General features: G+C 42.5%; 1 protein-coding gene across 4 annotated transcripts in view; it reads right to left on the reverse strand.

Annotated features, from left to right (window-relative positions):
* Window positions 1–22,838, reverse strand: part of LOC140939235 (leucine-rich repeat serine/threonine-protein kinase 1-like) — a 45,517-nt gene that overhangs the window by 14,310 nt on the left and 8,369 nt on the right. For 2 of the 4 annotated variants that reach the window (XM_073388810.1, XM_073388809.1), the window contains exons 5-23: window positions 21,984–22,226; window positions 20,379–20,605; window positions 19,639–19,748; window positions 18,940–19,043; window positions 18,137–18,280; window positions 17,405–17,575; window positions 16,186–16,443; window positions 15,336–15,495; window positions 14,151–14,374; window positions 12,304–12,447; window positions 10,762–11,025; window positions 9,839–9,980; window positions 8,795–9,230; window positions 7,439–7,631; window positions 6,051–6,278; window positions 4,655–4,879; window positions 3,621–3,793; window positions 1,786–1,949; window positions 644–849 (exon numbers count right to left, since the gene is read on the reverse strand). In XM_073388810.1, the coding sequence (XP_073244911.1) occupies window positions 644–849; window positions 1,786–1,949; window positions 3,621–3,793; window positions 4,655–4,879; window positions 6,051–6,278; window positions 7,439–7,631; window positions 8,795–9,230; window positions 9,839–9,980; window positions 10,762–11,025; window positions 12,304–12,447; window positions 14,151–14,374; window positions 15,336–15,495; window positions 16,186–16,443; window positions 17,405–17,575; window positions 18,137–18,280; window positions 18,940–19,043; window positions 19,639–19,748; window positions 20,379–20,605; window positions 21,984–22,226 (3,816 nt within the window). The remainder of the gene's footprint in view (window positions 1–643; window positions 850–1,785; window positions 1,950–3,620; window positions 3,794–4,654; window positions 4,880–6,050; window positions 6,279–7,438; window positions 7,632–8,794; window positions 9,231–9,838; window positions 9,981–10,761; window positions 11,026–12,303; window positions 12,448–14,150; window positions 14,375–15,335; window positions 15,496–16,185; window positions 16,444–17,404; window positions 17,576–18,136; window positions 18,281–18,939; window positions 19,044–19,638; window positions 19,749–20,378; window positions 20,606–21,983; window positions 22,227–22,838) is intronic. The other 2 variants (XM_073388811.1, XM_073388812.1) reach the window with 2 other exon arrangements.

Genomic DNA, 22,838 nt, shown 5'->3' on the forward strand with positions numbered 1-22,838 from the left:
CCTTCCCTTCCCCTTTTGACGGCTGCCACGTAGGCTAATCCAGTAGAGTTGACACACACTCTACTAAGATAAATGATCTAACGTTGAAACATTAGAGGGGCCATGAACAGAAAACCTACACCTAACAATATAAAAATATAAAGTATAATGTCTGAGTCTCTTGCGATATATCTGCCCTCGACAAATGTGGATCCAGAAAGGGGGCAGCCGAGGCTTCTGGCCATATACATACTATTTATTGATTAAAGAACTCTTAGAGCATTTGACTCCAGAAATTTCACACTAAAAATCAAAGCTCTGGAAGACTCAGAAATAGACGTCAGAAATAAAACAAAATTTGAGACAAAAATGGGTGGAGGAGTGCTCGACCCTCTGCTTGATTTGCCTGTGAGGCTACTGTAAACGTCATTACACTCAGTCTGTTGTAAGACCGGAAAGCTTAGCTACGATCTCCAATTAAGCAGTCTCGTCTCTAGATTACACGAAGTAAACATTCTCGCGTTTGACATGCGAATGGACCACGTAAGGGCGTAGAGCACGAGATACGCGCGACGAGGGAAGGAGAGGCGCGTGTCTTGCGCTCCTAGCACCCTTCGCGCTTTCCTTCGCTCGCCCGTAAAAAGGAGCAACATGTTATCCTCACCTCTGTTCCAAGCCAGGTTCGATTTTCAACTTTTGTCATACAAAGGACCCTATGGCCAGGGCAGTTTTGCTCTTCTGAAAAGAATGTTCCTGTTTCAATGTTCACCATACTGTAATGGCGCTTATCACGCTCACGGCTCCATAACAGCACATAACTAGAGGGATTTTCGGAGTTGCCATCAGTACTCGAAGAAATCATGGGATTTCCTAAAAAAAAGAAACCCATTAGAAATAGCAGGCGTAAGACAGGACATGGACTAAAAGCGACGATAGCAGTGAGATCAGGCAAGCGAACAGGTTTTTAAGTTCCAAAACTGTTACGTTCTAATTAGTCTGGATTTGACCACTCTCTGTTGTTCACTTGCATATAGTGAGACTTAAGGGAAAAGATTTTTTTTTAAATTTTTTATTTCAATCTTTATCAACACTTACACAAACATAAACAAAAAAAAAAAAAAAAAAAAACATAAAAAAATAAAAAAATTACGATACTATGCAATAATTTGCAGTATATTGATATTACTTAGGGAAAAGATGAACTGAAAAGTTCATCTGTTCAGAGGGGGTGATAGGGGATCCTAAGATACACTGTTTCTGCCCCCCCCCCCCCCCCCCCCCGTATGGTATCTCTGTTTTTTAAAATGATGTCTACGCATATCAAATTTCCCCACATTTTTTTATCAATTTCACAGTGATTTGTTATCATCACGGTGGTCCTAGCATTATCATCACGGTGGTCCTAGCATTAACTTATCGCTGGGCCAACAAGACTGGTTTTCACGACTATTTAACGAGTACTTATTACTTTCTTGTTAAGTATGTAGTGTGTAACTTATTTAGTAGTATTTCCAACTCTAAAGTCTGTGGATGAAATCCTATGGTGTGATCATTCAAATGGAACCTCTTCAGTAGTACTTTCACAAGGTACTGTTTATTTAGTATAAAGTTCTAACTTTCGAGTCTGAGGATGAAATCCTATGGAGTGACTATTCAAGTTAAACCTTTTCAGCAGTACTTTTGTATAGTGCTGTTTTTTAATGTATATTTCACAAAAAAAATTTGGGATTTTTTTTCAGTAAAAAAAAAAAATGATTGGTGGCCCTTACAGAAGCAAAAGAAGTGAAGGAGGTTTAGGCTTATTACCTGGTCCAGATTGTGACAGCCCATGAATGGCTGTAACTTTTTCCAGTCGTTCTTCGTTGGTTTCTGGAACAAGACGACACTGACAAAGGAATGCTGGCTCTTCCATCTGCCGCAATATTTCGCTGGCTGGCGGTCGCTTCTCTGGTAACTGATGCCAGCAAGATCTGTAAATTGAAAACCAGTTCTAAATTCCGCAACGACATGGTTAATATGCAACGTTTGTTATTTAACAAAAGTAAAGCTATGTTCACACTATGGCGGATGGCTTTTGCGCCGGCAAAAAAACAATACCGGATAGGGCTTCTGTTCTCACACAAGAACGGTGATTTCGGCGTGATCTCTGTAACTGAGCGAAGCTGCGCTGCGCTGATTTCGACTGTGGAGCGTCACATATTGAATAGGTTCTGTTCTGTGTCAACCTTTAGTGCAGTGTGAACAGATATTCGGACTGTAGCGGAAGTGAATAAGTAGGAGCGAGGACTGAAATCCACTGAGACGGAAGTAAATATCCAGGAGTGAGGACTGGGATCTAGTTTACCAAACCCTCTCGGCCAACTGCTCCGACACGATGTTCGATGATTGTTCGATGTGTGCGAACGATTTAATTTGTTCCATTGAGTTCTTTGCCGTTGCTGCCTATACTTCGTGTCCGTACAAAAAGCTGTCCGGTGTAGTGTGTAGGTAGCCTAAGACTACAAAAGTCATCATCGGGCGGGATAATTCGAACACTACGATCATAACAGAGACTTTGAACATTGCTAATCCTAGAAGAATGTAGCTTCCAAACTGGTTCATAGGTGACACGATATTTAAAAGAAAATCGTGTGATTTTTGAAACAGTGAATGGCCATTACCATACAGCGTGAAACGCCGTAGTCCAGTAGCAAAGGCGCCTGGCCCTGGATATTGTGGGGTTTAATTCCATCGAGGGATCAATTTGCTTTCGTCTGCGGTGTGTTTTTGTGTGGTCATTCAAATGTAGCCTTGAACGTATCTGTTTTTATCACTTCACAAATGAATTTATTGCTAACAATCTTTCTTGACTTCGTTCTTTGTTTTTTAGGTAGGGTGCGGGGAAGGGGGGAGGTCCTGGATGTGAGTGGGTAGTTAAGACCGCTTCACGGCTAGCCTGTTCTAAGAGTTCACATCATGGGGACGGCGCCAAAATGAGAAAGGAGGAAAAGAACCGACAAAGGAGAAATGGAGGGATTGAGAAAAAGAAAGCCGTTGATTGACAATAGAGAGACAACAATCAGTAATGACCTGAAGTCGAATTACAGGGCTGACTGTGTGGAACTCGAAGGAATGCCGTAGAAATCTCAAAGCGTTTCCTCCTCTCTTCCCCACTTTCTTTGTTATTCTTAGAATTTTCTTTGTTACTCTTAGAATTTTCGCTCCGCTCTCTATTTCCCGCCTCTCTTTACTATCTAAATAGCCTGCGAGCAAGCTCTCCGGGGCGCTCCTTTTCCCGCCTCACCGCCAGAGCGCCCCGGAGAGCGCTACTATCTAAACGTCAGGCCGAACAGGCTATTGTAGTGCTCGTAAAAAGTACTTATAATAATTATTAATTCCATAAATGCTCATACTCGACCTTGGTAATTAAACTTGAAAAAAGAAAAAAATAATTATGTTAGTCTCAAAGCCACCCATATCAGACGCCAGCGTACGAACCCTATATAAATAGAGATAGGGGCGGCGTGACTAATTCACGTGACAACAATGAGGGTTTTTTTTGTTGACGAAGACTGTGCGATATAGTCGAAAGCTATATTAGACTAGACACTAGAATTTACTGTTTTCGTACTTGAAGTGTATTTAAGTAAATCAAATCTTACCTCATGATGCCTTCCAGTCGTGGTAACTGTGTATCTAAGGTACTTTTTTCCATTGATGGTCTTACTCCACGTCTTATCGCCTTCTTTATATCTACTACATTGCGATATTCACGGAAAGGCCGGCAGCCACTGAGAAGCTCATAAACGAAGACTGCAAAGGAGAAAATGTCCACCTAGAACAAAAACAAACGCCATGTGTTTGGATGATATGCTACTTACGGGTTTTAATATCGAAGCTGGCAGATTGTATCTACTTCACTGTGCGTATTTATGACTGGATAAAACAGTTACTGTTGTTGTTATCTTTCTGGCTAGTTTGGTGCTACTTCCAAAAAATTGTTTGAGTATTGGCGTCAACTACTGAAACCAAACAGAAGCTGCAAAGATGGGAAAAATGCTTTATGGAAACACGCAACGCCCTCTGGCTTATTGGGTTAATAATTAACACCGAAACAGGATTTATGACTGGGAATGCCATAGGCAGCCCAGTAAAAAACACTAAGCCCGCCTGTCCTAGTCAGAGTATATGATCGTCGATAATCTATCGCAAGCCCGAAAGACGACCTTTTCCCTCTTTCCCTCCCCTTATTTCTCGTCACCTGTTCTTAATGGGCAGGAGCCCCCAAATGCCCTTGTGAGGACTAGTTCTTTAATTTTGTACCGTACATATGTGTGGTTTTGGTTGGACATTAGAGAAAACGCCCTGCAAAATTTCCTTATGATGACAAACTAGTTTAATACGGTGAACATGGAGGATGGTCGGAAAAGCACGCTCGTAATGGTCAAGGAACGACGCCTGCCCGTAACAACGACACACAAGGATTTAGCCGCCACTCTGTAATGGATAGCGCCCAACTTTCACGTATTGGGAGGCAGGTGGCCTCCTATGCAGACATACTTTGGGTTTCAGCACACGTTCCTCCCCTCTCTTCGCCTCTCCCGTCGCCCAGAAATGACTCCAGAGGAGGTAAAACCTCGAGGGAGCTTAGCTACAATAAGACTCCAATAAAAATGTGCTACTTCGAGCCAATTACCTTTTCGTCATATCCTACCCCGGTCCGAATTTCGGGTGCTTGATACCCCGGCGTTCCTTCCTCTCCTGCAACTCCTTGGGGCGTAGCGAAACACGATATCCCGTAGTCGGAGAGCTTGACGTTAAGCAGACTGGTCTCGTCCAAAGACCATACTAACACATTGTCGGCTTTAAGATCTCGGTAAATGATGTCACAATCGTGAAGATACCAAATGGCGCTGGCGACCTGGCAGAAAAAAAAAATGGAAATAAGAGCTCACAAGGGAAACTAGTAGCATCTTTCACACAAGGGCTAGCCCTTCTTCAACAGCAGATGAAAAAACATGCACCACAGTTTCTTTAAAAACTTACCTCTTCGTTCCCTTCCAATTATTACTTAACACAACAGCGGTCGAGATATCCACCTAAGTATTCTTTGACTTATTATGACCACAATATTGAAGACATATCTTTGGTAAGGATTTTTTCACGAATCCGGTTCAGAAGCTTGTTTCTCAAAAGTCCCAATACTTAAAGGGCCCGAAAAGCTGTTGCTGTTTATGTTCAAGATCGGGGTTCAATAGTTTTGCAAATGATTGATAAAACTATCAGTTAACAATACAAAACGGACTGGTTTGTTATCCAGGATTCGCGCTTTTATTCTTTAGGTTTGAATATTTGATTTCAGTCACGAAAAGTTATTAAGACTTTCGGGAATCGGGTCCCTGGAATCACACAACGTAAGGGAATCCGGACACCCGAATCCGGAAAGTTTTGTTTGTAGAATCGTGAATCTTGGGCTTTGGAATCCGGAATACAAGTCAAAATAGAATCCGGAATCCCGTTATTAGGATCCGGAATCCACGACGTGGAATCCACAGTTCAAGACTGTCTTGGATTCCCTTTTACATGGGGCGACAGGAAAGAAAACAAGTCAGGAGAATACAAGACACGGAATGAATTACAGTAAAACCCCGCCTATAAGAACCTGGGTTTTAAGAACCTTTTAGGCTAAAATTTTCATTTTAAGCCCCCTCCACATAAGAACCTGTTAAGGCTAAAATTTTAGTTAGGTTCGTATTAGTGAAGTTGCTGCAAAAGTGTATCAACTTTGAAATGGCATTTCAGAGAACTGACTATGAGTTTGTTTGTTATGTTTTGTTAAGGACATACCTGCACTGCACTGCCTTTAGGCATTATGGTAGAAAATGATTTATATTGTATTATGAGATGATATTTGTAATATACTTAAATAAAATTCATATGAAAATATAAGAACCTATTTTAAGAACCTTCGTAGTCTAAATTTGCTTTAAGTACCATTAATATAAGAACCTGTTAAGGCTAAATTAAAAAATCCAGGTTCTTATACGCGGGGTTTTACTGTAAGTCTTAACGGGAATAGCTTATAAATTTACCTGGAAAGCGATTTTGTAAGACAGCTCGCGCCCGAGTATAGGCTCGCGAGACTTAGCAACACAGGTCTCCTGGCTCTGCTCTCTCTCCTCGCGCTTCGTAGAAAGCTCTTCAAGTACAGCAGCTAGGCTGCCATAGGGTGCGAGCTCCAACACAAAACACAATGGGTGCAAGGAAATACCGAGAAGTCGGACAACACATGGGTGGCTTAAACGGCAAAGGACAGCAACCTAGCCAAATATTCAATTCAAAGAGTCAAAACAAAAACATTGATATACTGGAGCGATTTTCTCATAGTCTTGAAATCGGGGGGTAAACACAGCAGACCAATGAATGAACTGTAAAGTACGAGTGCCAAGTTACAGTTGAAGTGCCATTAGTTACCATGGCAACCTTAAGCTCTGTTTTCTGGGCCGAGTGGTTGCAAGTGCGGCTAGTTGCAACAGTACATATGAGTTGCCATAGTAACTACCCATGATTTTAGCCTAGACGCTCCTTGAATGAAAAGCCCTTAAATACGGGGAGAAAAAACATCAACTACAACAAAACAAACGAAAGAACAATGGTATACAAAGTAACGAAAACGGGATGGCGAGGAAGACAAGAGAACACCAGTAAGGCTTCTGTTGACCTCACCCACATGCAATATAATGCCAATGGTTGCAAGAAAAGTTTATGATTACATAATGATAAAATGCACGATCACAAGGAGTCCTCACAAACGAAACGTCAATAAAATATTCTGTTCAATGAATCAATCATACAAGAAATCATTTACCTATCTACCTTTCGTCTAATGAGCTGACAAGCCCATTCAAGATGCGTTTATACCAACATAACATTTGCTTGAAAAATATAGAGAATTTTTTAAAAAAGAAAACACAACGACTAGATGCATCATCAATTCACAACTACAATAATAAACAAATGCATGTCACTATCAATTATAAGAACTAAGATTACTAAAATTGCTACGATTAAAAATGAATAGATAATAGCTACCAACTGAATACGAGTTTGAAAATGGAATTAAAGCATTTCAAATCGACTTTGCGAAATTGGGAAGATTTTCCCTCTTTACTCTGGCAAGGAGCGATAGTCAAATCACTACATCGCGGGTTTTTTTGGGTACGCCATACGCTTGGGCATTTTTCTACATGCGTAACATGTGTCTGCGCGTATTAGCTGGTTATTGTGTAGTACTTTCCGCTTTCATGCTAAACATAAGCAGAATCCCGTGGATTTCAAAATGTGCAAAATAACGCTTGCTTTGATCTCCTTTTCAACCGTTGGAGGATGAAGCACTCGGATAACCGTATAAACCCAAACCTACAGCAAATTTGCTCTGCCAACTGCCAACTGAGAAATACTAAAACTAGATTGATTTTACCTCTTGTCGTAAATCCCAGAATGCTTTAACAACCTTGGTCTTCTCCAGTTCCTCCTCCATATCATCTTCAAACGAAGTCGCACGGAAATCTGATCTGCGCAAGCTCGAACTCTCGCTTCGGTGAGGTCTGCGATAGCCAGCGCCTCCTACAGTTCTGGACCTAGTGTCTCCAAGACCACTATCATGAGGCGACCTAGGCACCAAAGAAAACGAGAAAGAATATCCACAGGTTCTCCTCAGGTCCAAAGAGTGACCAATATTAATTTTCTCCAATCAGTGTCGCTATTTTATTAAGAGAGAAGGTTATGAGAATTACTAAAATGATCAACAACGGGAAAAATGCTTTGATCTTTTCAAATTCTCTTAACTAAGTCTTAAAGGGAATTTAGGGAAACCGGTATGAAAAATTTGTATTTGTATACTTGGCGAACGCTCGCGGTAAATACCGAATATCTATAGCTTCTGTTTTTGGTTACTCGCTGAAGTTAGCCAAAGCTGGTGAATGAAAGGCTGTAAACGGTTCATAAATAAGATTAGCGAGTTTTGACTCCCCAGACGTCTTAAATAGCAACCAGAAGTGCGATATTTCGCTTGATGAAACGTTTCCGACTGACATAACGAGTTTGAATGCCTTTGTTTTAACTCCTGTATAGTAGTGAGGTACCAAGTTTTCGATTCGGAGCAATGAAAGAGAGAAGAACTGAAATTCCAAATAACATATTTGACTGGTCCAGGGCGATTGCAGCGATTAACTTGCAAGCCAAAGCCCCGCCCTAACCACTGGCTGGATTTATAGTCGGTAGTCCCGGGTCTTCTCGACCATGCTTGTAAATAGCCAACTAACTGGTTTGCCTCTAGCCAGTTGGGTTTTTTTTCTTGTTATGTTTCTTTCGATCATTTGTTTCTTCCTCTATTTGTGGTCTTCAATGTAAGCTATTCGGTTACCAGTAATTGGGTTAGTACCCTTACAAAGTCGCTTTCCTTTAGGATTACTGCTTTGTAAACTTCAGAGTTTTTTTTGTTTTTGTTTTTCAATTTTAACGACACCTCATTGACTGTTTCTGTCTTAGCCTTCATTGTAACTGCAACAGAAACGAGTGCAGTCCAATTTTGTCTAAAATCAGAGCTACTAATTGCCTATCATACTAGTGATTGCTTCTCATAGTTGTGATTAACCAAAAATTAATTCGGTATTGGCGGTATTGGTAGTTAATCAACCAAAAGACAAATTCCTTCCCCCGCCTACTCGTCCCCTCTCTACCCCACCCCACCCCACCCAAACAATTTACCTTTTAACCATAACGTCCGCTGGTCAGTAAGGCTTTTCATGTGATTTAGTATCTATTACTTAATTACCCTGTAAGCTTCGTAGAGTGGAACGTTTTAACGGCCACAGCTTCGTTCCGGTAGAAGCCACGATAAACCTCTCCCGAGCCCCCACTTCCGATCCTCTGTGATTCGAGCGCTTCAAACTTGAACTGGCTGTGATCAACCAGGAAATGGCGCGGTAGATCTGCCATCATCAAATCAGGAATAAGGTATTGAAGCGACACCACTCTGTCAGGGTGGTAGGGACAGTTTATTGTGGAGAAAGTAAGAGCCGTTGCTGCGCATGTCGGAAGCGTGAAATTGTGTGGCCGCGGAGGATGCAAGGGGTGAAAAGAGGCAGGAAACTCCATGGAAACGGAACGCTTCATTGACGGGCGATGTGACATCATCAACTCGTTGCAGAGTGGACATGGGATTAAGCGCCGAACCAACGGCAATCCGTACATGTCTGTCTCGTCTAGACCTAAGTTAACAAAAGGAATAAAAAAGCCGTTTTGTATAGCAAGACCGTACCTTAAATCGTTAAAAACCATCGAGCAATTGTTTGTGTTAATGGCTTTGAAATAATTTTCCTCGCGAGAATTGGAACATATCAAGACAGAAGCCTTTTTTCTAAAAAACCTCAAACATTTCTATGACATCGAATCCAAAGCAAACTTTGACCTACTAAGAGGTGGGATCACCTCCTCAAATTTGCAAGGTACAACACCGACTCGATCTCATACTTAAGGTAGCCAATTATGCAGTACATTGTGAATGCTTCTAACGTTTTATCCTTGATCAAATCGTACACTGTGGACATGCAAACGAAAGCTAGAGAGCAGTGCGTTAATGTGGTCGTGTTTATTACGACAACGTAGTGATGAGTACACTCAGTTGAAACATTTTTGCCAGTATTTTCGCATGGCACTATAACTGTTTCAGTATTTGGAAAAATGAAGTTTGGGACTTCTCTTTCGTCAAAATTTGAACTTGGACACGCTTAGGTGAGGAAGGTTAGGGTCTTTTCCCGCTTACTTACAAGAGAACTGTATACGGACAAGAAAGGAGAATTTCGACTTTCATATTCACCTGGATACCATTCGGTTATCAGAGCATCAATTTGGTCGACAATGAATCCAATTGCAGCAAAGTCATTTTGCTCCGACCAAACAGTGATGGCTATACCGCTGATTTCCTGAAATGCCACCTTATTTCCCTGATTGATGGGGATCTAAAAAGTAAAAGCAAATAAACGAACAGACAATTAAGTATTCCCGTTTTTTTTTTTTTTGCGAACTTAACGCAACAGGACGGGAGAAGAAAGAAGACGGCGAACCTTGTGTGACAAGCGTGACAATAAGTTTGTTTGAAATAAATTTTTGCCAAACTCCACTTATCTTTAGACAGATCTTTTTGATAAAGACCAGAAAACATTAATGTTCAGTGAATATCACGACGAAACACGCAGGTAATAGCCCTGTCAAGTTTATCACACACAAGCATCTTGCCGTCCTCTTCTTCGAGACGACCTGTTGCGCAAACTCACTAATAACAATAAGCGCGCTGGGGACGATCCGGTTGTTCCCCGCGCGCTTTCTTTTTTCCCTCTCCCCAGCCTCCTTGCGACACAAAAAGGCTTCTGCGGAGGACAGAGTGCTCAGGTTCTTCTTGGGTTTTTCGGCTGCGCCTGTCCCATGATCCTTCTTGCTTTGACGCCGAAATACTCCCAAGAAGCGCTTCGGTACGAGGCAGAAGTAACTAATGTTATCTAAAAAAGATAGTTATCCAAAGTAAAGATTTCATAATCACCTTTGTTTGATCATCATTAGATAAAGAACAAGCTTTGACTTCTGATAAAATTGTTTCAGTTTTGTATCCTTCAGTTTACAATCGTTTGGCTCTAGAATAGGACTGACTTCCAAAGTCGACCCCAGAAATCGTTGCCCTAAGAGCTTATACCCACCAAACAGGGTCACACAACACGAGAAACACAAAATCATCACGCAACCTACCAACTCCTGATATGACTCCACTTGGAAATAACCTCCTTCGTACACAACTCCAATTCCTTCTCGCCAGTAAACCAAAGAATAGCTCTCTTCCTTTATTTGCTCAATTGTCCGCCATCTTTGCACTGAAACTATCAGCCTGGTGATCAGCCGGCTCCAGAAGCCGCTCGGGGTGTAGGCCATTTGGTAGTTCCTGCGCACGGTGGTGATTTCTTTGCCGTCGGTTGGATGGGTGCTTGAACAGTCGCGATCATTCTTTGCCTCACTCTGTACAAAGACGAAAAAAACGCATCATGAGCCGCGCAAGACTGTTTTTCATTTGGCCGGAGATTATCCCGGCGTCTTATGACACAGAGCACCTTGGAATTTTACTACCCCAACTCTCTCCCCCCACCCCCACCCCTACGGGAAAGGTTGATAATCTATCCAAGGGATATCCCACTATACGGAAGATAGCTTGAACAACCTTTTAGCCGAACAACAACAACAACAAAGTCGCCGAAATTTATTTGTAGTATTGAGACTGATCTTTCCCTCTTCCATATGAACATTCGTAGTATTTTTAAGACTAGTCATAACCAAACGTTACGGAGTGCGGGCGACGACGATCGAAGGTTAAAACGCTTTTGCTCCATCGTTGTGCTTAGCGTAAGTTTCACGTGACAGATAGTTAACACGCGTGATCAGGTTACGAGTGATAGAAAGTCCAAACGCGCATGATCAAATTGCGTTCTGTGCGTTCCATTCATTCTTAGTGGAAGTCCAAACATTCATGTGACGTATGCGTCATAACAACCTGGAGATTAGGATTGCAGGCTCCTCTCGTTGCCCACAACTAAAATAGTTCCTTCTTTCCATTTCATTTTTTATACATTTCATATATACTCTTTGTTGAGCTACATACCTTTTCTTTAATTTTATAATAATCCGTTTTTCATTCAGTACCCTTAATCTTTTTCTCCCGCTGGCAAAGCCTTGTCCTCACCCGCGCCCCATACATTTACTAACAACGGAAAACAGGGTACCCGTAACAGCAGCTAAAGTTACTGCCAGTTCATCTTGCTGTTATAATAACTTGAGTTCATCTTCTTGTGTCATTTACATAGATCTATCTCCCTTTTCCTTTCATTTTGTTAACTTCTTCCTAGCAAAATACTTCATGTTTTCCTCTGCCTCGATAAGCCAAGGTATGTGCGAGCAGAAAATGTTTGTATGTACATGTATGTTTGAATTGAACTGAAGTTGTGACTTCTATGGACTTCAATAAACTTCAGTATCAAAGACAAAAACAAGACGCCACTCTATAAATCAAAATACTACCCTTAAACAATATCTGATATGCGTATTAATCTCGGTGACGGATTAAGATCTAAGAATTTGGATAACTTGAGGCAGTTTCTTTTATTGTAAGGGATAAAAATGTCATGACACAGTCACGAAAAGAAGGGAACCCTAGAACTGAAGTGAAAGGACTTGACTACTGTGCCAACGCGTCCTAACTGTGCAAAGATGCAAGAAAATTCATATTGCTGTGAACTTGCATACCTTTGCGTTGGCCCTTCTTCTAATGAGCTTCTGAAGTTGGTGAAGTTGCATTCCAGGTTTTTCCTTTGGCAGCATAGAAGGAATTAAAAGCTGTTCATCGTCCAAGGACAGAGCGATCTCAAAACGTTCCATAAGTTGAAGGTACTGCAAGATAATTTACAATCACAATTAATAGTTCGTACAGCATTAAGGGAATAGAACCTGGCACGGTTTCTTCAACTTTGGACAAGGACAAGTTAGGGAACATCCGTCGCCAATAGAAAGGGCGCCTTAAAACAGGAGCCCATAACTAGGAGCGAGCAACTTCCATGCGCTAGTATCAAGGCCTTTTCACCGACCAGTTTATTTTTAGAACTGTTTTGGCGCGAATCTTAAATATCTTTTAAATTCCACAAACCAGTCAGCAAAACCTACAGACCTGAAAAAATATATGTTTTGCCTTTTAACAACGTTTAGTTTTCCTTTTTGCGCTCATAGACATGGTGGAGATTCTATTTTCGCGGGGAAAAATGTCCTAAATTGTCTCTGGTCCGTGAACACGCCCCTGACATAGGCCTAGTATGGGAATTGCTCGCACCGTAAAATTAGTACAATTGCCAAATTTGAAAGTGATACCTCCTAAGCAAGCGAAGATATAGCTCCGGAAAAACGCGAAAATTTACAGACGTTTGTATGGCGAGGGGCACACAAACGTCGGTGTAAAATTTCGCGACTTTGAGGAACTGTATAAATCTCGTATCCAGATCTCTTATAATATTGACGAAGCCGAGGGGGATTTGTTTTCAACGCCTAATCTACTGTGGCCAAAGGTGATCTCTATTTATTAGGTGTACAAATGAGACTATTAACCCGATGTAAGATTTTAGATGTTGCTTCATTTTTGCACTTTTTGCAAATTATTTTTTCTTTTAAGTCACCCAGCCCCACCCTTAAACGTCATATGGATCTCCCCAGTTCACCGATTTGTGGATTACAAGTTTATTGTTTGATTTAAATTATAAATTAATGACTAGAGCTACGCTTTAACCCTGGCTCAATCTATATATTTTCTAGCATGCGCTCTTTCATCGCCTGTTACATTCCTGACAGGCAATCACGGTACCAGATCTCTCCTTCAGCTTCGTCAACAAGAGATCTGGGTACGAGATTAGAGCTATATCTTTGTTAGTTTTCAGCAAATCACGCTCAAACTTGGCAAAGGCGCTCTTTCCGGTGGAGTTGACGGATTTTCCCTAACTTGTCCATGTCAAAAGTTGAAAAACCGTCGAAAGGTCTATTAATGTGCTTAAGGAGTGTAAAACACGGCTTGAATTTTAGCCCCAATTCTCCTCGCGAAAACATGAAGGGCCCAACAATTATTCAAACAAGCATTGAATCCCGGAGGACCACGGGGAATGGATCTTCAAGAGATGTTTTCGAGAAAGTTCGCAGTTCGGATTTTACGAAGTCTTCTCTGCTGCGCTCTGTTTATAAACGCTTCTGCTAATCAATAAACTATGTATTAACCTTTTTAAGGAAGTTTTGCAGAGTTGTAAATCTGATGTTTCAGGACATTGAAAAAAGTTTTTAAGGTCATTTTGGTAAGAATGCTATCCATCGACGCATGCTTAGTCCGCAGGTTTTAGGCAGAAAGTTCATTAACATGCCGAACATCTTTGTGTAGATCTATGACCTTTAACAGTCATTGGATTCAGTAACGAAGAAACAAGAACCTAGATTATTATTATATTTTATAATTTTGTGGTACGCCTGGTCCCCTCACGCCGGTGAACGGGCAGATAGGAGGGGGGAATGGGGGGGGATCAATGACAGATTGATCGCACTTTAAGTCGACTGATAAACATTACCTGCGGTATAAATTGTTCGGGAAACTTAGGATCTCTTAACACTAATTCCAGATCTTTCATCTTCATGACGCCGTCCACAATGAAAGGATTTCTCTCTCGGATGGTGACAAGAGTAGCGATCAGGTCACACACCCAAGAAGGATCGATGAAGTAAAGATGGTTCAAGCCGCGCAGCTGGTCATTGTAGTGAAGAAGGACTCCGTTTTCGTGCAAAAACCTTGTAGCTGGAGAAAAGAAACGGTAGAAAAAAATTCATGCAAAGACATTCTGACACATTTCTTCCAGAGATAAGGGTTATGTTCACATTTGGTGTCCTGGCACGGTGCCCGAATACGGTACTCGCTGGGCACTAATGTGAACACACCCTTTTATCAAGTATCCACGCCAGAATTCGAGCACGATGTGGTGCCCGACTACGAGGTCAAGACCTTGTAACATGGCTCTAAAGTTAGCGCGGGTCCCTGTTTGCTCGCGTTTTCTGTCAGTTAGTGTTTTCTGTCAGTGCCGTCACCCACTCGGGCGCTAGTTCTCGGGCATCAAATGTGAACATAACTTAACAGTTGTTAGCTATGCAGGGTTAGGTAAACTTTGAAGCAAAGTGTTGCGAGAGTGATTTTCGTATGACCTTGAACAATGGTTTCGGTAAGTTTTCGTTATTTGTTTTATCAACCAATGGACAAAAAGATCAAAATACGGCCTCTTCGTTTTCCCGCCAAAGAAAACCCTAATATGGAGGAGGCATTGTTCGATTGGCCAACCGTGTTGCAGTATGACGTCAAAGCGAAGTATCAGTGAATTTCTAGAAAGTTCTCGGGCATGAGGTTTTTTCACTCGAGCGTTCGCTTAACCAACCAAAAGGCACGTGCGTTTGTATCCGTTCGTTAAACCAATCAAATCGCTCTATTTCCATTCGTTTGTTGTTTCTGTTTTGTTCGCGTGTTTTCATTTCAAGGTCATACGAAAATCGCTCTATCTAGAAGCATGTAATCGAAGCTATTGTTGAGCTCAAGTTATGACAACACAAGTCAATGACAATCTAAGCAATAAATAAGAAGGTAAATGCAATTGTGTATAACGGCGAATCGGCCTTTCAGGAACCAAGTCAAAGGCTTCAACGAGATGAGCACCCAAACACAAAATGTGTTTTTGTAAATATTCCCTTTTCCGAAACTTGACTGAGCCTACCTAAAGTCAACTCCTCAGTGTCCAGAATGTCATTCTGGGGACTGGATTTGGCGAGTTGAAGGATTTCGTCTTCTAGAAGAATGGGCGGTTCACCAGTCGATCGTCTTCGCTCGGCTTCCTGAATAACAGCTTGCTGCAAATCAATGTAGCTTTGCGGTACCTGTATGAAGACAGATCAACAAGACAAATCAGAGATAACGTCACCCTTGTTCCAAGTTTTTCTACAACGAAAGCTCACGCCATCGTGAAAAAATGACTTTGTTCATCGTGACATTGTATCCTCACGCTCTACACAGTCGTTTTTTGTTTAGACGTCACGCAACGCTTCTCCCAAAGAAGCGTTGCGTGACAACACAGAGAGTAGACTAGTATATAAAACTATTAAAATTAAACCTCACGAATGAAGTAACAATAACAAAAGCTCAAGCAAGAGTCGTTTTGATTTTCATTATTTGTACAAAATCTGGTATGATAAAGAGTAACCTACTTACATCTCTATAATGCCGGCCTTTATTCCGAGACTACATTTTTCCATTGCGTTTGCTCTATAGAATCTATCTATATCCCAATGTGCTCTTGATTTAATATACATGTATAAAAGAGTCGAGATTTCACGATGTGGGTAATCTCGTACCCAGATCTCTGGGTACGAGATTACAATATGCGTAGTATTATTCTCGTAAACAAAAAAGAAAAAAATTTAGTAATTAGAGTTTGCAAAAAGAAGTGAGACATACACGCGGATATCATATGCGTGATCTGTTTGCTTCCCAATGAACAAATATTGTCATAGTGGAACCGCAATAAAATTGGGGGGGGGGGGGGGGGGGGGGTTCCGCGTCCAACTCACCCTTCGACCAATTATGTTTTCTCCGTTGTCCTTAACCTTGAGCGCCTTGCTGTATATCATCTCCTTCAACTCGGGGATGTTCTCACCAGTTACCGGAGACACCATGATATTTCCGACAATTTTCGGGAATCCTTGGTTATCCAGGTATTTCTTAACAATGCTGTGCTTGAGTGCGTCTGCGCGAGCTTGTCGGTTGTTCTTCGGGAGTAAGTCGACGTGCGTTCCGACGATTAACACTTCGGAAAAGGGCGCGCGTGCCTGGAAAAGAGAGCATTTTTTATTTTTCAAGTAAGCATCCCTTTTTATTGCGGAAAACGTATGGGGCACGTTTTCTAATTTGGTTGTATTGACGACAAAATTGTGATTGATTAAGACAAACGCTGACATACAACTGGCAAAAACAGCGTAGAAGACCAAGAAAATTTATGGTAAAAATTGAGAACCTTACTTAAACTGGAACTCACGTAAGTGGCGATTAAGAGAGAACCTTTCATGCCACGATTTCAGTCCTGCAAGTTCTTTTCATTCCAAAGTTGGCTAAGGGTGTGTTTCCATGAGAAAACTCGCATCGGCGCGAGTTTCATACCGGGATGTCTTTTTGATTTTGTATCCCGTTTACATGATGACTGGGTCATTTCATATATCATTATTTGAGGGTACACTTAATGTCAATGAAATATACGTGTGATTAAAAATTGCAAACATTACGCATGCGCTACCCGTTCCAGTCCACCCGCAGACTGATTTCACACCGACACATGTGGTCTTTTCGCGTTTACATGATACCGTTGCGAGATTTCGTACCGGAGTGAAATTCTCGCCCCGGTACAACAACTGTGGTGAACTCAGGCCGGGGTGACTCGCGCCGGCATAACATTTTGTGGTGGTATCATGTAAACAAATGTACAGCCATGAGAGGGAACCGGAGTGAACTCGCTCCGGGGCGAAAGTCGCGCCAGTGTCATGTAAACACCCGCTAAGTCAACGTGGTGACCGGTCGTTTCGCTAATTCCCTGTTCGCTAACGTCTAATGTCACTCCTTTTAAGAAGCGAAACGAGCGCTGAGCATGTATATACCTTACTAAAGACATTGTTAAAAAAATGTAGCGTGGATAATTTTTTCGCAACGACTTTTACTAGTTTTAGAAAGACTTGATCACTTGTATTAAGTATTGGTCTCAGCGACAAGCCCCTTGAAGGGTTCACGAGTTTTTTTTACCTGTATATTAAGAAGCCAGCGTCTGAGGCTTTCTACTCCTTCCTCTCCATGCGTAACGTTCCACACAGCCAGGTAAAGCGTGTTGGGCGATAGAAACATTTGATGCGCTGCGTAATAAACATTCTGTCCTGCCAGATCCCATGTACTGAATGTTATCGAAGGCGCATCACTCTAAAAGAGAAACAAACAGAAAGAAGACTATACCCTCTGTAACCTCTATCAAAGACAACGCTAACCGTAACATCAGTCACAGTGGTACTTGTACTGGATTAAAGAAGAAGTGGACCCCAATTGCAAGTGATCGAGACATTGCACAGCTGGTTCGTATTGCCCCCCGATTCAGATCTGAGAGAGCCTGGAACCCGGCTTCGCACTGGGCAAAAAAAGCGAAAAATCGTCGAGCGATAGCGAGCCGAACTGAAGGGAGTCTGGCGAGGGGAAAGAGCACTGCTCGCCGATTTTTTGCTGTTTCACCCCGTTTGGTCAAGCCAGTTGTTTGATTTGCGCGCGCCGTCGTCAACTGACTTTCCCGTTCTATTGCTAACTCAGCCTATATCTCTCCCCCTACAAATTCCACCCTCTGTAAAGCAGATGCTACGACGGAACAGCTCCTTCACTTCCGCTCGCGCACAGTCTTGCAAAAATTGCACAAGCAAGTAAATAATACAAACTGATGACGTTGACCAACATTAAGAAATAATGACACAGGGTTCCCTGGCTTCCATCACATACCTGTGCAAGAAAGCGAGGCAGAGTGAACCTAGAAGAGGACGATATCTGCACTTGCCACTCATTAATTACAATACCAACAGTAGACAGATTGGGAGGCAGCTTCTGGCCTTTCAGAGCCGATAACAGTGTGGTCTTCCCACGACCCTGGAAAAAGGTACAACCAGTGTTACAAGCGAGTGAAGCACAATGAGCCAAAACAAATCTAAAAACCTTCCTAACACTGACGCGCAACAGAAAAAGCCTTAACCTAACTAAAAGAAGAAATTGGATGATAAAAACGGAAAACGAAGATCTTACTGCTGTCTAAGCGTTGAAAGATGCCGTTCATGGCCCCTTAGTCAGACCTAGAACAATAAAATTGTGCCGTCGCGTTACGTCCTTTATCACCAGAGTTCTTTATCACCAAATCACCTCATGGCGGGAGTTTGTTTCAGTGAAACTACCACAATTTTTTTGCAGGAGATTTTGCTCGTGTTCGTGATACCAAAGTAAGGCGAGAGATGATTGCAATAACTGTAAACCCGTCAATCAATCAACTTCAAAAGCACCTTTGGAGCTGATGCTTTCGGTGCGACGATATTCGTAAATTAAAAAATTTGGCAACTACAAAATTATGACTTTTTGTTAAAAGAGACAACACATTTTGTCATTGTCGCGTGGATGGGCCCTAACTAGCACGCTACCTAAACACATTTTACCATTGTCTCGTGGATGGGCCATAATTAGCACGCTACCTGAACACATTTTGTCATTGTCGCGTGGATGGGCCATAATATTAGCACGCTGCCCGAACTTTTACTTACTTGTAACCCGACTACCATAAGTTTCATCCGGTAATACGGAACTGCCTTTCGCAACGTGGCTCTTAGGTACGCCAGTGTGTCTTTAGGTCGAACGCCATTTTCTCCTAAAAACAAAATGCAAGTTTAGGGAGCTGGGTAGTTTTAGAATATTTGTCGTAAAAAAAATGTTTCAAAGAAAATCAACAATCGGCGACAAAACTATTGGGTTAATATCCTCAAATGGGGTAAATTTGGAGAACAAAACACTCGCCCATCCCCTCCATTGAAAGTTGGAGTGATTGTTCTTTCTCATAGGTAGCTCGAAAAGCGGCACAACATTACATGGAGAGGTGGGGAAGGGAAAGTTTCATTCTTCTTTAGAAGTCGGGAAAACGTCAGAAAGGCCATTAGGGCAAATTGTATCACTTAATTTTGTCGCTTATTGAAGTCTCCTTCAAGGTGTTGATGTGGTCCAACGCAAACTTGTTCTGCAACAAGTGACATATCTCCCACGTACGGCGTGACTCCCACGTAATTTTATCCAATCAGAAGTCAGTATTCACGCAAGCTGCAGCAACTTGATTTGTTGCAAGACAGGTTTGAACGGAGGTAGTTAAACGCGCAACATCACTTCTGAATTCGTCTTGCAGCAATGTTTCGAAACAAAATGCAGTTTTTGTTGCACGTTTTACCGTAGCTTTGATTCAGTTGTCAGCTCACCTGGTCTCACGTGTTTAGGAATGCCGGGAAGGGTTAACTTGGTGAGCCGAAGCTGCCAGCACTCACGTAAATTACCAAGCTCAGGAGGAAGTGTTCGTAATTCTGGATTGCTGTAACAAAATATAACAAAACAGGTTAATTCAGCCTCCTTCCCAGGCCAGTTTGCGCGATCAGAGTGAGCAGAGGAGGCTTGAAACCGAGCGCGATAGCGCGAGGCGTCCTCGGCGAATTCTTCCGACATGCTTGACAGGCGACGTCAAGTCACATCCGATAAATCGCCGAGGACGACTGGGAACGAGGCTGAAGTTAATAACAACGCAAGCGCTGGTTCCGAATCAAAGGGCTCTTCGAGCCAACTCGTGAATTGATAATGTAGAAGATTATGCGAACACAATCAATAAATTAAGTGACTTCTCATTTCCTAGGCCTCTGTAAGAATATCCCAACCTTTACATTCCACTTTCTTTACACAGATTATCTTAATTCGTTTTCTCAGAGACAACTCTAATGCAAAAACTAAGACCAGAATCTCAAAAATCGACCGTGCACATGAGTCACAACCTTGACGGGCTTATAACAACCCGTGGTACATTTTCTCTCGGGGACTGCGTCGCTTTTCTTTTTGGTTTCCTTCCTAGTCCCCAAGAATTTCCTAGTCCAACTATAGCTCTTTAACCGTATTCTTTCATCTTAAATTCTCTATGGGCTAAAAAAGGCAACGAAAAGAACGGCCCTCTTACTTGCTTAAATCCAGTTCTATGAGACTCAGCAGTCGGCAGACACTTAAAGGAACTACGTGTAAGATGTTATCGTTTAGAAGAAGCGTTTCCAGCGTAGGAGAGAACAGTGAGACGGGAACCTCACAATCAGTCTTGACATCTTGAGCGTCTTCCTGGCTGGAACTCTTGAAAAACTGAAACCGCCTCGGTGTTCCCGTCTGTGAATCTATCAGTGGCTTGGCAGAAAGCTGCACCAAATCATAACAAAATTAAACACAACAACAAAACGAAAAACGGTCCTGACTGTTAGTAAGTCCCCGTCTGTATGAAGAAAAGTTGTCCCGGGAAAAGGAGTCACCCTCCCAGCCTAGTCAACTTTAGCGAGTGTTTATGTATATGAACAACAACAACAACAACAACAACAACAACAACAACAACAACAAAGTTGTCCCCTTTGCCCGAGCCAGCGCATGCTCCGATTGTCGCTTTCACCGAGCTGACCTGGATAGGCGAGCCAAAGTGTCCATAACGGAGAAAGGTTTACGGTCGTTTCGCCTACAAGTCGTCTCGCCAACGTCCTGTTCGCTAACTTCTGAGGTCGCTTCGCTTAGGTGTTGGGTCAGTTAGCTGACGGCTTTCGCCTGATCAGTGGCTGAAAGAACGAGGTATATACATGCGTATCGCACTTTTTTGTATCATGGCTGTCGCAGAGAACGAAGCATATACATGTACAGCGCTCGTTCGGCTTCTTAGCGGAAGGCGATCCTACCATCAAAAAAGGTTGACCCGGCTAGGCAGGTTACCCTTCTAGCCGAGCCAACTCTTTCTTTCTCATTTAAACGGTTTCCCGCGTTCAGAGTTTGGAAATGTACGAGAAGCTGGCTCGCCCAGGGTAGCGCAGGTAGGCGAGTGACCCACGTAACAGTATTTATTGGCCATAGGGCGGATAGGCGAGTGACCCTTCTACCAGGGACAACGTAACACTAATTATTGCCCATTTTGTGGTGGATTGTGAGACAGGGTTTCTGCTGTTTAGAATTGCTTTAAAGGACTGATTGCTCTGGGACATTATAATAGAGTCGTGTGCGTATGGGTGTGCGTGTGCGTGTGCGGTCAACACCTTGAACTCCGGATCAGGAGGTCCGGGGTTCAAGCCTCGCCCGTCGCGTTGTTTCCCTAGACAAGGAACTTTACTCCACTTTGTTTCTCTTCACCCAGGTGTGTAAATGGGTACTAGTAACATACTGCTGGGGCGTAACCCTGCGATGGACTAGCATCCCGTCCAGGGGGGAGTAGCAATAATCTTAAGCATGCTTCATGTTAAGGAAATAGGGATAAGCTCCGCCCGTTTGGGCCTTTAGCGTGCTCAAAATTTTGTTCCCCTAAACAGTCCCATGATGCAATTCTACATAACATCGACCCAGTCCCCTCGCAAACTCAAAATAGTCAATCGTCGGCATCTGGTACTACTTATGAACGCAAAGGCTCTAGGGATTGTTCAAAGGGACAGAAAAAACACACTTGTAGTAAGTCATGTTTGTTAGCCTTTATGCTGTCCCTCCAAACGATCCCAAGAAGCTTTGAGGTCGCATTTCGTACCCAGTTTTTCACTCGTTTAGAACTTACTTTGTTATGTGAAAGGTTTAATTTATGCAGAGTAGTACATGTCCAAAACTCTTCATTTGGAAGTCGCCGGAGGCAATTGTGACTCACATCCAGGTCTTGAAGACAAGTCAGCTGGCAGATATTCCACGAAATGGTGCCCAGTTTGTTATGCGAAAGATTCAGACGCTTCAGAGAACTCGCCCAGACCAATTCCATATTGCAGGAAAAGTGCGTGAAGTTGTTGTGGGAAAGATCCAGGGTTTCCTGTCATCGCAAAATGGAAAGCATCATCCTTTAGCTTGACAAGCAAGAAACGAGAGTCTGGTGCTTTCCATTTGACAGAACTGACCGGCCAGACCATTCCCGTCGTAATAAAAAAAAATCAATTTTAACCAAAACTATCCAGCCTGATTAGTCAAATCCTTACAAAAATGGGCACGAAGAGATGGTTTTAAAGCAAAAACTGTTGGTAAAAGCCTAATTCATTTTCAAAATGACTAGTCCGGCAATGGTCGAGCTAGTCAATTCTGACTTTTGGGAAGCGCCGTTAGACTGCAAAAAAGCCCGTATTTTGTGTAAGAGAAGTCCGCGGAAGCGGTCAAACAAAATTCCTGGAGCGAAAGTGAAAACAAAGTGTGAGAATAGAGAGATCCAAGTTACACTGACAAAGATTCCGGAAACTTGAAGTCACCCCTGGGAATTGAACTCTGGACCTCACGCACAAAAGGCGCGCACTAAGGCCTGTTTCAAACGTCGTGCTACTGCCGTGCTAAGCTGGCTAGACTGCAGCACGACACTAGCACGACTTGGTTTAAGACGTCGAATTTAAAATTCAGTCGAATACGGAACGGCTGTTGCCGAAAACAAAACACTAAA

Source organism: Porites lutea, chromosome 5 (genome assembly GCF_958299795.1).
Source record: "Porites lutea chromosome 5, jaPorLute2.1, whole genome shotgun sequence".
Classification (NCBI taxonomy): domain Eukaryota; kingdom Metazoa; phylum Cnidaria; class Anthozoa; order Scleractinia; family Poritidae; genus Porites; species Porites lutea.